The 16266-nt window shown below is 39.4% G+C and overlaps 1 protein-coding gene across 1 annotated transcript; it reads left to right on the forward strand.

The window, feature by feature from the left end:
- Positions 1-14597: 14597 nt before the first annotated feature.
- Positions 14598-15805, forward strand: LOC119409682 (C-X-C chemokine receptor type 3-like). Its single transcript, XM_037676584.1, is given in 2 exon segments — positions 14598-14981; positions 15068-15805. Coding segments are annotated over 2 exon segments (1122 nt in total).
- Positions 15806-16266: the final 461 nt, after the last annotated feature.

The following is a 16266-nucleotide window of genomic DNA, read 5'->3' on the forward strand; positions in this document are numbered from 1 at the left end:
AGGAAATATTACTGCTTTTCCTATTGTTCTTTTCATTGTCGTTTTTATTTAATTTGTCGTTTAGTAAAAGTTTTGTGTAGAAGATGTTTTTGTGGGTGTGGAAGATTTGCATTACTGCAAACATGAACCTATCATCACATAAAGTTTTATTTTGCAGCAGAGAGCTTTTAAACCATATGAAATATCTTGTTTCTTGTTTTTTGAATTTATAAATAAAATTAATGCAACAATTTTTTTTCTGTAAGAATAATGTCAGCCAATTAAAACCTAGCCTGTCGACTCATTCCATCAGGCCCACAGAGTTTCAAATTATTAATAGCTTGTGCAAAATCCATGACAAGAATCTGTTGTAGTCCAGTTCACGAAAGGGTTTTTGATCCAGAAGATGATTAGAGATGCAGAAGGGCTGAGTATAAGTAAGATAAGCTAACATTGGAAAAATAAAATATTGCAGATATCAATTAACACCCCAAATAAAAGGAACCTGTAAATAAACACAACCCCCTTTAACTTTAACCAAATTTAAAAAAATTACAACTGAGTTAGTTTGGATTTTTAGAATATTTTAATACTGATGTTGCAAAATCAGTGGGAAAAGCTTAATGTCTTTGTTGTCATGTCAGTAGTTTGTTCAGTGGAGAACTACCCTTGTTAAAAAAAAAATGTGTAAATATGTTTTTGCTACGACAACTGGAACACTGCAGGACTGCTGTGGTTTCTGTCGTGAAGAATACAACTCAACAAATCACATTTTTTCCCCTTCTAATAGTTTCACTTTCCCCCGAAGTTGTACAAATAGGGACAGTTTTAATGTGAGTGTTTTTTGGGTTTTGGTATGACAACGCTCTTACAAATATACTAAACTGCTGCTGCCGCTGATTCTGTGTCAGAATGCGGTTTTATAGTAAAATGCACGTTTTGGAGTTGTGTAGACATTGTACGGTACAAGTGAGTCTGCTTTCAGATCCCTTTGTCTATTTCCTCCACTGTCAGAGTCAGAGAGACTTATTATTTGTCATTCGCATCTCATGTGGTACATGTGGTGGAACAAAATTATGTAGGCAGGGTCCCAGTTACAGCCAACAATAAAATGTAGAAGAAAAAACAGATCTAAGATATGAACTAAGAGAAATATCAGCTAAATAATGCACTAAGCACTAGTAGCATAAAAACATTATGTTGAACAGCAGCACGAACATGAGTCTGTGTGCGCAGATGAGCATGCATGAACACAGCAACATGAAACAGATCAGCAGCAACATGAAACAGATCAGCAGCAACATGATGTGATTTTTCACAGTGATTATCCTGGTTAGAGATTCATGAGTCTAACAGCTTCAGGGTAGAAGCTGTTCCTCAGTCTAGTGGTTTTACGCTTAATGCTCCTCAACCTCCTTCCTGAGGGGAGCCAGGCAATAAGTGTGTGTGCTGGGTGAGTGGGATCCTTCATGATGCAGGTGGCCCTCTTCCTGCATCTAGAGGTGTAGATGTCTGTGATGGTGGGGAGACCGACTCAACAGACTTCTGTGCAGCCTTCACCACTCTCTGCAAAGCTTTTCTTTCTGCAACTGTGCAGCCTCCATGCCACACGTTGATGCTGGAGCAATTCAGTAAATTGATTTTGAATTAAAAAAAAAGAACATTGTGACGATCAAATCTAAATGACAAAAAAAAAGCATATAAATAAGGTGTACACAAAAGTAAGTTTATACTACAAGCTAAGTTTTTGGGTTTATTTATGTTTCTCCCTTTTGGCTGTCTTCCTCAGGTGTCACCACAGCAAATGATTTGGCAGCTGTATTACGCCAGATGTCTTTCCTTACCACCGAGCTACCTCAGCCTACATGTGTGGAGCAGAGGGCTGCCATCTAAAGTGCCAGGGGAGCAGCTGTGGGAAGGGTGTTAAGGGCCTTGCTCAAGAGCTCACGTGTGACAAATGAGGGTGGATGCAGATGTGGGAGCTTCACCTTCCCACCCAAATATTGTTGTAATGGTCCAGGGATTCAAACCTGCAATCACTGGCTTGTCTTCTCTAAGTTCTGTGCCACCACTCCAAGGGTTCAAGGATTCAAGGTTTTTTATTTGCCATTCACACCACATCCACATGTGGTGTGAATGAAATTGTGTACACAGGGTCCCAGTTACATCCAACAAAAGTATTAAAATGTGTGTAAAAGAAAAACAGTAATAAGATCTAAGATATGACCCCCCCCCCCCCCCCCCCACACACACACACACCTTAATAAAATAAGGGGTTAAAATCTAACTAACTACAATGCAATTCAAATCAGAGTAAAAAAAAAAACGGTCATTTCCCTCCTCCTGTAATATTGAAACCAGATGTGGAAGAACAGAACCTCCTCACTAACTCTGCATAAGCATTTTAACTTTCGTTTTGATTTAAAACATAAAGTCATGATGTTTGTGAAGCTTGAAACATTCAGCCTTCATATGACTAAAAAGAAAGTGTATGTTATATAATATCTGTCATAAATAAATAACCTACAAAAGAATATTTGAAAGGGAATAAAACAGTTTTTAAGTGTTCAGCAGATCCATCCATCCATTATCTTTTACCTGCTTCTTCCTTTCTGGGTCATGGGGTCACTGGTGCCCATATCCAGCAGTCACTGTGCAAGAGTGTTCAGCAGATGAATAATGGAAATTGTTTCAGTGTGATACAATATAGGACATTTTACACATAATTCCCAAGGTAGTAAAATAAACTTGTTTTTTTATTATATTTATATAATTATTATAATTTATTATTATGTATCACATATATCAGTATAGGAAGAATAACATCCAGCAGTGAGTAACTTTAATTTTAAAGGCTGCATTTATCTGTAAAAATGTTCATTTCCATTCAGCTTTAGCAACGTGATTCAAAACACAACAGGAATTTAGGAATCAAAACTATCAGGCTGGAATCTTTTGAGAGTTTTTGTTCTTTCAGTTCCTCAAGCTGATTTTTTAATAGTTTCGAAAATGCACTTTTCAACAGAGCGTATATTTATCATTCGGCTGCTCCCTTCTTCAGGGGTCGCCACAGCAAAAACTAAGTTGCACGAAGACTTGGCAGTTATTTTTATGCTGGATGCCCTTTCTGACGCAACCACAGACCCTCGAGCTACCACAGCCCTCTTTGTGGAGCAGAGAGCCGCTATCTAGGGCACCTGAGGAGCAGATGGTGGGGGTTAAGGGCCTTGCTCAAGGGCCCAAAGTGGGGCAAATGAGGGTGGAAGCAGGTGTGGGTGCTTCACCTATCTCACCCACATTTTGATGTTGTTGATACCAGGAGTTGAACTGGCGATCTTCTGATCACAGGCTCACCTTCTCCAAACCTCAGTTCAGTTCAGTTTATTTCTATAGGACCAAGTCACAACAGAAGTCGTCTCAGGGCACTGAACAGAAACATTCATATATAAAAATAATAATTTAACATTATTTATCTGAGGAGCAGACTGCTTTAAATTTAACTCCATCGCAGAACTCTCATCTTGAGCAAGCATGAAGGCGACAGTGGAAAGAAAAAACTCCTTCATGAGGAAGAAACTTTTAGTAGAACCAGGCTCAGGACAAGCGGCCATTTGCTTCGACCGGCTGGGTTTGGTAGGAACAGATACACAATGGCATTTCAAGAATCACATGTTAACATAGAAATAGTATCAACTAAAAACTATTCAATTTTAACAATTCATTTAAGGAAATGAATTCAGTTTGTTCTCTAGCAGTCGAAGTCTATAGCAGCATAACAAGTCAGCCCTAACTATAGGATTTTTAAAAAAGGAAATTCTTAAGCCCAGTCTTAAAACTGGACAATGTGTCAGCCTCATGGACAGAAACTGGAAGTTGGTTCCACAAGAGAGGAGCCTGATAACTGAAAGATCTGCCTCTTATTCTGCTTTTTGAAACTCTAGGAACCGCAAGTAAACCTGCTGTCTGAGAGCGAAGTGCTCTGTTAGGAAAATATGGAACAATAAGATCTCAAATATAATATGGAGCTAGGTTGTTTAGAGCTTTGTAGGTTAGAAGTTACATTTTGAATTCTATTCTGGATTTGACAGAGAGCCAATGGGGAGAAGATAAAACTGGAGAGATATGATCTCTCCTACTAACTCCAGTTAAGACTCTGGCAGCAGCATTTTGGATCAGCTGAAGACTTTTTAAAGAAGTATTTGGACACCCAGATAATAAACCATTGCAATAGTCCAGTCTAGACGTGATAAATGCATGAACCAGTTTTTCTGCATCATTTTTAGATAATATATTTTTAATTTTTGCGATATTACGCAGGTGGAAGAAGGCGGTTCTAGTAAAGTTTTTAATGTGGGTGATAAAAGACATGACCTGATCAAAAATAACACCAAGATTTTTAACACTAGAGCTGGAGGCCAGATTAATGCCATCCAAGGAGGGTGAAAGACTGAAAAATTAATTCCTAAGATGCTCCAAAAACTAAAACTTCAGTCTTGTCTGTGTTCAAAAGCAGAAAATTTAGGGTCATCCAGGTTTTTATGTGTTTAAGACAATCTCGTAGTCTAAGTAGCTGATTGGATTAATTCAGTTTCATGGACAAATATAAATGTGTATCATCAGCATCACAATGAAAATTTATCCCATGCTGTTTAATAACATTACCTAATGGAAGCATATACAAGGTAAAGAGTATTGGTCCAAGCACTGAACCTTGAGGAACTCCATGACTAACTTTGGTGTATGATGGGGGGAGTGGTGGCGCAGAGGTTAGAAGATGGGCTTGTGATCGGAAAGTCGCAGATTCACCTCCCGGTACCATCAACATCAAAATGTGAGTGGAAAATATGAAACACCCACACCTGCCTCCACCCTCATTCGCCCCACTCTGGGCCCCTGAGCAAGGCCCTAAACCGCTCCCTAAACAGGTCTCTCTTGAAAATGAGTTATCATGGCTCAATGAGACTGCCTGGATAAATAAAGGGTAAATGGAAAAAAAAATGATGAACATTCATTATTTACATTTACAAATTGGAATCTATCAGATAGATATGATTTAAACCAAACTCATCTTAAACTGATCTTTAATTTTTTATTTATATCTGAAATTAGATTTTTGATGTTGGTGTGATGTGTTTGTCAATATTAGATGGTGAATTGTACAGGTGCACACATTTAACCCTGCAAAATGAAACCACTAAGACCTAATTCATTGTGACAAGTTCAACCAAAGTGTGTCAGCAGTGCACTGGTGGATATGACAAACCACACTGAGGGTATCATCTTTCCTCAAATATCAGGAAGCTATGATGGCACTTTAGAAACCAAAGAGCTCACATAAAACTCCTTAAACCTATCAGGCTGACTGCAACTTCCATTTTATGTAAAACAAGTATTACTGTTCTTATTTTTCTTTTTTAATAGTTTTAGGCAGAAAAAAAACATCTTGTTTTGACTCCTACATGCTGATCCTCACATTTCCATCGGCCCCGTCACCACATCAACTGTGCAGATGTTGCAGAACATAAAAGGACTGTAAAGGTGAGAAAAAAACAGGAACATGAACATAACCATTTGCACAATGATGCATAAAGGGGAAATAGAGATTTAAACACAGCGACGACAGGTGTCATGTTTGCATGGCTCTGTGGCTGCTCAAACACGATGAGCAATAGTGAAAAAAAAAAGGTGTGAAATTTGAGGTTTTGTAGAAACTGAGCAGCAAGTTCAAAAAGAGCAATGTAGAAAACTACTTAAGATAAGATATAACACTGATAATAGCTATATAAATAGGTTTAGGGAAAATGCTTCAATTGGAAAAACTGAAGAGGCGTTTATTCACCAAGTTTCATTCATTTGAATTTGACAGTGTTATTTGTGGCAACCAACAGGTGTAAACGTGCAGCAAACAAGTAAGTGTGCTGCAAATGGTGAAAAAAGCTGCAAGCACATGGATGATGCAAACTCCAAAGCACACAAACACACACAAAAAAAAAATAAATGCAACAGAAAAATGCATTCAACAAATGTGAAGGAAAAAATGCTGTAAATACCAAAAAACACTTAAAACAAACTAATGAACAACAGCTGAAGTACATTTTTATTTCCTCCAACTATTTTTCTGGGTATCCTGTTACGTCTTTACGGTCTCATATGATTTGGTGGTTGAGTCGCCCTCACAGTCTGGTGCATTTCTGTTTTGTGGAGTAAGTTTGCAATTGTTTTGGGGGTGTTAGTGTTTGCAACATTTTTCCCTTTGCATTTGATTTGTTGGTTGTATGTTTTATTCTTCTCTCTATTTTCTGATTGCAGAATTTTTATTTTGCAGCGTTTTTTTTGTTGCATTTGTTTTTTTATATTTGTTTGGTTTGGCGTTTGTATCATTCATGTGTTTGCAGAGTGTTTCACCTTTTTATCCATGTTTGCACCTGTCAGCCTCCGTATTTATCTGATGACTAGATGCTGCTGCATGTGTTTCTGTATTATTCTTGACTTTTCTCTCTTACTTTGCTCATTGTTCCTGTCAAATGAACTCAAAAACAAAAGAACCAGCAGCACGATCTCAATTGTGTTCTCATTTTGACATTTACAGCTGTGAAATTAAATGAGCTAACAAAGATTTACTTGCAGACAAACAGGTATCGTTATGACAAACTTTTATGTTTTAGTTTCATTTGCACTGCATTTTGCGTTAGTCTTGTTGTCAGGTACATCACCTTTTGTTGCAGGTTGTCATCATTTTACATTTATGAGTCAGTTCTCGAGCTGCTGTTTGCTTTAAAGACAAGTATTTCAAGAATTAACTTAATCATTTTTGGAAAACATCAAACCCAAAGTTTGTTTGGATCCGTTTAAGGTTGGATCATTCTTTACAGTCCTCCATTTTAAGCCAAAAGTTAACCAAATTGACCACGACTGGACCTTCGCTTTAAGTGGTAGGTAATAAGAAAAAGTAAGATGGTTAGAAGAATATTAGCCTGTTTGGCTTTCGGTTTACTTTAGTCCGCACTAGACATTCAGTTTGGTTTCTTAAAATAACATTGTTAGTGCTAGCTCGCTAGTAAGCTATTAGTGGCCTGCTACTAAAAGAAGTTAGCACCAGCTAGCTGGCACCAACCAAAGTTCAAAGATTCCAAAAATAACTACCTCTGTAATGTGTGACGTCAGCAAGTATCCAGATTTCAGGCAAGCAGCTAGAACTTTGAGTACAATTAGTGCTGTCATCATGGTTTGCGGCGATAGAAAACAATAAATAAAATGGTATTCAAGAAGTATTATTACTACAAGACTTGCAAATGTGATGCCAAATATGCTGACAAACATCATATGCAAGTTATGCAACATGGTCCATGTTGTTTTTGAAAAACAATTACTCAGAGAAATGTGGATTTGACTGTGGCCGAGTTGTACAAATCGGACAAATGTAAACAGGAATAGGCCTACTTACATTTGTTTGAAACACTGTTAGAGGGAACAGGCCCATAGAGGAACACTGTAATCCCATATCAGTGACTGCCGTCACAGAACATGTACTGCATGTCCAGGTCAAGGGAAGAAATGTCATCTCATTATTGGGGGGAACTAAGAGCACTGAATGTCTTTCTCCACTCTCATCTTTTGTCTATTAGTATGCTTGATTCAGTTTCCTGATCACATGGTCATTTGACTTACAACAAATGATCCTTCTTTTATAAAAGTATAAAACCATTTTAACTATAAGAACAGGTCGCTAATCATCTGGCATGCATCCATACACAATAATAAAGTCCAAAGGGAAAAATTAATCACGACCACAGAGAGGCATATGCAGCCCGCCAATGTTGCCATAGAAATGCGTCAGGAAAAACTACCATGGTCATTAAAGATTTTCATGTGTTCACTTTGAAGGTGAATACGGATGACAAATTGTCGATGTACAGTACATCAAATATGTGTGCAGTTTTTATTCCCTCAGTCTAAAGATGGTTTAGAACTAGTTTGAAGATCATTTAATTTGGTTTAAAGTACTTCTGTGATCAATGAATAATTTCTACTGATCTGTAGCCATAACTGTGGCTGAGGTTGCCGAGGTAGTTAAAAAGCTCCATAGCGGCAGGGCTCCGGGGGTGGATGAGATTCACCCTGATTTCCTTAAGGCTCTAGATGTTGAGGCTGTCTTGGTTGACACACCTTTGCAACTTCGCATGGACATTGGGGGCAGTGCCACTAGACTGGCAGACTGGGGTGGTGGTTCCTCTCTTCGAAAAGGGGGACTAGAGGGTGTGCTCAAATTATAGAGGCACCACTCTCCTTAGCCTCCCTGGTGAGGTCTATTCAGGGGTAGTGGAGAAGCGAGTCAGATTGCTGGTCGAACCTCAGATCCAGGAGGAACAATGTGGGTTCTGTCCTGGGCGTGGGACACTGGATCAGCTCTTTACCCTCACTAGGGTCCTTGAGGGCTCAAGGGAGTTTGCCTATCCAGTCTACATGTGTTTTGTGGACTTGGAGAAGGCTTTCGTCCATGTTCCTCGAGGTACACAGTAGGGGATGCTCCATGAGTATGGGATTGGGGGCCCATTGCTACAGGCTGTTCATTCTATATATAAGTGGTGCAAGAGTTTGGTTCGCATTGCCGGTAGTAAGTTGGACCCCTTCAGGGTGGGAATTGGTCTCCACCAGGGCTACCCGTTGACACCAGTTCTGTTCATAACCTTTATGGACAGAATTTCTCGGTGCAGCCAGTGGGCGGAGGGATTCCATTTTGGTGGTCTCAGGTTTTCATCTCTACTCTTTGCAGATGATCTGGTCCTGTTGGCATCATTGTGCCGTGATCTCCAGATCTCACTGGAGCAGTTCGCAACCAAGTGTGAAGTGGCTGGGACGAGAATCAGCACCTCCAAATCTGAGGCCATGGCCCTCAGTCAGAAGGGTGGATTTCTCTCTCTGGGTCAAGAGTGAGGTTCTGCCTCAAGTGGAGGAGTTCAAGTATTTCTGGGTTTTGCTCACAAGTGAGGGAAGAATGGAGCGTGAGATTGACAGATGGTTTGGTGCAGCATCTGCACTATTGCAGACTCTGTGCCAGTCCGTTGTGGTGAAGAGGGAGCTGCGCTGTAAGGCAAAGCTTTCTGTTTACCAGTCGGCCTACATTCCTACCCTCACCTATGGCCACAAACTTTGGGGAGTGACCAAAAGAATGAGATCATGGATACAGGTGGTTGAAATGAGTTTCCTCTGCAGGGTAGCTGGACTCTCCCTTAGAGATAGGGTGAGAAGTTCAGTTACCTGAGAGAGACTCGGAGTAGAACCACTGCTCCTCCACATCAAAAGGAACCAGTTGAGATGGTTCAGGCATCTGGTAAGGATGTTTCCTCGGCGTCTCCCTTGGTAGATGTTTCGGGCATGTCCGACTCGGTAGAAACCCTGGGGAAGACCCAGGACATGCTGGAGAGACTATGTCTCTTGGTTGGCCTTGGAACACCTTGGGGTCTTCCCAGAAGAGCTAGAAGAAGTGGCAGTGAAACGAGATGTCTGGGCCTCCCTGCTCAAGCTGCTGCCCCCGTGACCCGACTTTGGAACAAACGGAAGATAATGAATGGATGGATGGATGGATGGATGGATGATCTGTAGTAGTTTTACAATAATTTAAAGCTTAAATAAATATAGATTGTTAACAAACAGAAAACAGTTGGTCATTAAGTAGGCCGATGAGGGATGGACACATATTTAAAAGTCATAAATGCATTGTTAATGCCTTCCGCTAACTGTTAGACAACTGTCAGTCAGTTTGCTTCGTCTTCATCTCCTTCCAGTGGAATCTTGGTCAATTAATCATGTCTTGGCACTCTGTTGGCTTACTACATTTATACGTCACAAGACATGATTAGTCAACGCAGCTTCAACTGGATGGAGACGAAGACATGTGACACAGACTGAGTGACAACTAGCCATCTTGGCTGTTAGCCGTCAGCAGGTTTAGCTTTAACATCTGCTTCTTTTTTTTTTTTTTTTACCTGTTTTTCTTTTGAAAAATAGAATAAAAGAACTGATAGATGACAGCTAACACCAGCTTCCAAAATAAAATAAAAGAAGCATTGTAGCCAGCGTTTGAGCTGTATATTACTGTTTAATATATTCCAAGTCAATTTAGGCCCCATGGATGTCGTCTTGGCTAAGATTGACATAGACAAACTGGAGGTGACCATTGTTCATGCAGTCTGTCTGGCACATTGTTTGTCTGACATCCGGTACTTTCTGGGTTTCCCGCAATGACGTCATTTCCGGCCAACAATATCAGGTAATAAGTTATATTTTGGGTTGCTCTTTTTGATGGATATAGGTAAATAGATATACTTTAATAATCTCATCCTTTGAAATTTGAAAACATTGATAAAAATAGATTTAGTAATTCTAATTCAACAAATTAAAAATTTTCACCTAACATTTAGGTAAAAAACTTTGACTCAATATGCTGGGTCACACCTGTTGAGGTGGGATTGCATCAAGGATCGGCTCTGAGCTTTTTCTTGCTTGCTCTGGTGATGGACCGACTAACAGATGAGGTCAGGCAAGAATCCCCATGGACTATGATGTTTGCAGATGACATTGTGATCTGTGGTGAGAGCAGGGAAAGGTGGATAAGAACTTGGAGAGGTCAAGGTATGCACTTGAAAGAAGAGGAATGAAAGTCAGCCATAGTAAGACAGATTACATGTGTGTGAATGAGAGGAAGGCCGGTGGAACAGTGAGGCTACAAGGAGCAGAGGTCACAAAGGTGCAGGACTTCAAGTACTTGGGGTCCACTGTCCAGGAAAATGGAGAATGTGGTAAAGAAGTGAAAAAGAGAGTCCAGGCAGGATGGAGTGGATGGAGAAAAGTTTCAGGAGTGATTTGTGACAAAAAGATGTTGGCAAAGGTCAAAGGAAAAGTTTACAAGACAGTGGTGAGACCAGCTATGTTGTATGGTCTTGAGACAGTGACATTGACAAAAAGGCAGGAGAAAGAACTGGAAGTGGCAGAAATGAAGATGCTAAGGTTCTCCTTAGGAGTGAAAAGGATGGATAAAATTAGGTATGAGATCATCAGAGGTATAGCACAGGTTGAACAACTGGGAGATAAAGTTTGAGAGGCCAGACTGAGATGGTTTGGACATGTCAAGAGGAGGGACCATGGGTATATTGGTAGAAGGATGTTAGAAATGCAGCTGCCAGGAAAAAGACAAAGAGGAGATATATGGATGCAGTTAGAGAGGACATGGAGGTAGTTGGAGTGAGGATAGAGGATGCAGAGGACAGAGTGAGGTGGAGGAGGATGACTCGCTGTGGCGACCCCTGAAGAGGTAAAAGCCAAAAGAAGAAGAATGACATGAACAAATGGGGAGAAATCAGACTCTACCGTTGACTATATTGTTTCAAAGCACTTTGTACTGTGAGTAACTCCTTGCTTCTGCATGCTTTGGAAATAGGAACCAGAAAAAAAAAAAAAAAATATATATATATATATATAGAGAGAGAGAGAGGCAGCAGCTTGCCCTCTCAGCGAGCAGGTCCCCGGTTCAAATCCTGATCAGGAGGCCTTTCTGGGTGGAGTTTGCATGTTCTCTCCATGCATTTGTGGGTTTTCTCCGGGTACTCCGGTTTCCTCCCACAGACCAAAAACATGCATGTTAGACTGATTGGTAACTCTAAATTGTCCCTAGGTGTGAGTGAGAGAGTGAATGGTTGTTTGTCTCTATGCGGTCCTGTGATGGACTTGCGACCTGTCCAGGGTGTACCCCGCCCCTCGCACAGTGATTGCTGGACATGGGCACCGGCGACCCCCGTGACCCAAAATGGAAGAAGCAGGTAAAAGAAAATGGATGGATGGATGGAGGTATGAATTATCTTAACAGGAAGTTAAAAACATGCTCAAAATGTTTCTTTTATTTTTAGCCTGAATATCATTCTTTGGAAAACATTCTAAATGTCATATTGTTCTTGTTTATCAAATGACTTATTAAAGACTGATATTCCGTTTACAATAAGTAAATGTCAAAACAGCAGGGTACAGAGATCTTCTCATTCTTTACATTTGAATTAAAAAAAAACGTGTGATACAAGGAAGGAAATATGCCTAAATAGCACATGGCAGCCCAATATCAAAATGTGTTCTAATATAAACATACAGAGATATGCACAAAGTTTGTTTTCTCAGTCATCCAGGTATATAACAACCAGATGGCTAGGCCTCAGACTGACGAAGCCTCTTGGATGAGGGGCGAAACGTTTCTTTTTAACAAAAAAACGAAGTCCAGATGACATGATTCAACCTTTTTTGTTGTTATATACCTGGATGACTGAGAAAACAAACTTTGTGTTTTTGAAACCATTAGTGAAAAGGCCAGACTTCAGGGGTATCTGAGGCAGGCTTGAAACATACAGAGATATGCTATTTTTTTTAAAATGACACCTAAACTGACAAAGCAGTGAACGAAACTATTTCAGTAGTTTTTGACACTCTGACAGTAGCACGTCTATGGTTCACTTCACTGTTTTTTCACACTTTTTTTTTTTTTAAGCACTAAAGCAGTACTGTACATCACTTTTGTGAAAGTTTGAGCCTGAATCCATTGAGGTAATCTAAATATCTGCCTCATCAGGAGGTTAAGGAGCATTAAGTGTAGAACCACTAGACTGAGGAACAGCTTCTACCCTGAGGCTGTTAGACTCATGAATCTTTAACTAGAATAATCACTGTGAAAAACCATATCATGCTGCTGCTGATCTGTTTCATGTTGCTGCTGATCTGTTTCAATGTTGATGTGTTCATGCGTGCACATCTGCTCACAGACTCATGTTCATGTTTGTGCTGATGTTCAATGTTTTATGTTATGAGTGCTTAGTGTATATTTAGTTGATGTTTTTCTTAGTTCATATCTTAGATGTTATTACTGTTTTTCTCTTACATTTTATTGTTGGATGTAACTGGGACCCTGTGTACATAATTTCGCTCCACCACATGTACCACATGAGGTGCGAATGACAATAAAGAAACTCTGACTCTGACTCATCAGGGTCAGAGTCGTGGAATGACTCATGTTGCCAGAGAACATTTCCTGCCTTTGGCTCAAGCAGACCTTTCTGGATTTGGATGGTTTTGATGGTATGCAAACTTGAATGGAAAAAAAAAAGTGAACCAAAGCCATGTGGCTTTTAGGAGTGGTCCCAAGTTGTCAAATCACTTGACGAATGAAAACAGACAAAGTTGAGCAAAACAAGTTTTGCTTTTTTTCTAACTGTAAAGTGAAAGTTAAGAACAAACCCTTGTTTTTCAGATGCCCCCACCTTCAAAATGAACAAAAAACTTTTTTTTTAATCAATAATAAAAAATAAAAAAAAACAAACAGCAACATTTTCCTGCTACCATCAAAGTCTGCACGTTGAAGCAACTTATGAAAGCGTTGACAGTTCTCACCTTGATGCGTGTGAAGCGTTTCTCACTTTTTTGACTACATTCCCCTTTGGCTTCCTTCTGTGGAGGCCTGCCTTTGAGTTATTAGCAAGGCTGGCTTGAACAGAGCTCATTTCTGCTGTGCAGCTGTGCGACCCACAAAATCACAAAATCAGAACATTACAGCTTGGTAAGTTATTTACATTTACGTTGGACTATCTGAATGTTTTCTATTATTAAAAAAAGATCTATTAAAATGTAACAAGGTCCTCTGGACAGATTTTTCTTCGTTGAAACATTTGATCTTTTATCCAAAAGACTTCTTCAGTCTAAGGAGCTGCAACAAACTCAGTCAGCCTTATAAATAGCACCTTCTGAGTTTGTCTGAATTTGTTTGTTTGAGTTTATAAGACTGATTTTGTTGCAGCTCCTCAAACTGAAGAAACTTTTGGATGAAAGACAAAACATTTCAACAAAGAAGAATCCTTCCAGAGGACAAGACTTAACCTTGTTAGATGTGCCTACCTGGACAATTGAGCATGCATATGTTAAAATGCATAAACCAATTCACTATTGTGAAATTTATCTCTATACTCTAAATTAGCTTTACTCTTCAGCCCATTTAATGTTTACTTTAAAATGTACTTCAGCACTGTTATTATTATTTTTTTTTACGAAAGTGCATATTACTTTGCTATTAATGTGTTGCAGCATTTTAGTGAAAAACATACAAAGACACAGAAGTGAAGTTGATAAAAGACATTTCAGACTATTTGTTACAACAAAAATAACATTTGTTGTTCTTTATATTGCATTAATAAAAATGTATTTAAACTGTTTGTTTTAGAATTACATGCAAAATAATGAGATAGTTATGCTTCTACTTGGACAAATTTATATACAATATTTACGATTGGTGCTCCACAATTACCTTTTTTTCAGTTGAACAATTAAAAATGCACAAATCATAGACATTCTTGTTTTTGTTTCCAATTATTATTAAGAGGAAAAAACTTTGTTGTTGCCGACTGTGTTTTTTGTCCAAATTATAAGTATGTGAAGTATGTAGGACAAACTGCATGTTGATGTCATTCAGACAGCTCCACCATGTGGCTGGAAAATGACTAAGGAAACTGGTCCAGACGACATGATTTAACCTTTTTTGATACTGTTCTGAGACTAAAATGAAAACATTCTGTTTGTCTTAGATTTCCATGATGGAGGACACCGAGTATGAAAACTTTAACTTGAATGACCTGATAGATGACCTAAAAAATGTCACTTATTCTTTTGATGACACCTATTGTTGTGAAGAAGGAGATATTTGTGACCTGACCGAGAGGATGAGTTTTGAATCCGTCTTCATCCCAGTCCTGTACTCTTTGGCATTTGTTGTGGGTATTCTGGGAAATGGATTGCTGCTGGGAGTCCTGTTTCAGAGCAGGAAGACCTGGAGCGTGACAGACACCTTCATCCTTCACCTGGGGATTGCAGATAACCTCCTGCTGGTGACTCTGCCCCTCTGGGCTGCACAGTCTGCTAATGAGAAAGGATGGACTTTTGATAACTCACTCTGCAAAATTACTGGAACTGTTTTTACGGTAAGATATGAACAAAAGCAAAGAAGCTGAAGAAAGAAGCTGAAAAAGCAACAAATTCTCTATAATTGAGTTCCTTTATCTTTCAGATCAACTTCTACTGTGGGATTTTTCTCCTGGCCTGCATCAGTTTGGACCGTTACCTGTCCATTGTCCACGCTACTCAGATGTACACTCGCAGGAAGGCCTGGGTCGTTCAGGCCAGCTGCTTGATGGTGTGGTTGCTGTCTCTGCTCCTCTCCATCCCTGACTGGATCTTTTTAGAAGTTGTGACAGATGTCAGACGAGACAGAGCCGAGTGTGTTCGCAATTATTACAAATTTGGTCTCCAGTACTCTTCCACCTTAAAACTAGCAGCACGAGGTTTGTACCACGCAGTGGGCTTTCTGCTCCCTTCAGCTGTCCTGGTCTTCTGCTACTCCTGCATCCTGTGGCAGCTGCGGTGTGGCACCCAAGGCCTCCAAAAGCAGAGAGCTTTCAAAGTCATTATAGCTGTGGTGGCAGTTTTCTTTATCTGCTGGACTCCATACAATATCACTCTCCTGGTGGATACAGTTCAGCAAGACAACGGTAGTACTTCATGTGAAATGAACACATCTCTGGACAAAGCTCTGATAGTGACCTCGTCACTGGGTTACCTGCACTGCAGCCTCAATCCCATCCTGTACGCTGTTATTGATGTTACGTTTAGGCACCAACTGCTGAACATCTTGAGGTTTTGTGGATGCAAGCAGCAGACAAACATCTAATTCAAATCTGAAAAAAAACATTACTTTGAGATTGTGAATGCCTCAAAATTGTCCAAGCAAGCTTTTAAATTGTGTTAAAATTTCCAAAAATCCAAAGACACCAGAACATGCAGTTTAGAAATCACAGTACGAGTAGATCAGGAGTTGTATGTCTATAATTTGATTTTCTTTTTCTCTAGTTTTGCATTCTCACCTCCAACTTTTCTTTCCCGTATGTCTTGCATCTTTAATGTCTTTTTTGTTGGTGTTTTTACAATAAAGTAAATTTGATGCATCTTAAGCCTCCTAAAAAGTAAAAAAAAATATATAATCATAATGCTGTATGATTTGAATTTCATAATAAACATACGTTTTAAAGTAACGGTATTTCTATATTACACTTTTAGCAACAGGACTTCAAACTCTGGGAGATAATTTTATCATTTATATTGTTTAAAACCATTTAAAAAGTATTCAGAAGAGTCATTAGTAAAACATAATTCAGTAAGTGCCTGTGTTCCCTGTAAGTAAAAAGTAACTAACTTCCTAATACAACAAGG

This window comes from Nematolebias whitei, chromosome 5, assembly GCF_014905685.2.
Source record: "Nematolebias whitei isolate Nwh7 chromosome 5, NemWhi1, whole genome shotgun sequence".
Taxonomy (NCBI): domain Eukaryota; kingdom Metazoa; phylum Chordata; class Actinopteri; order Cyprinodontiformes; family Rivulidae; genus Nematolebias; species Nematolebias whitei.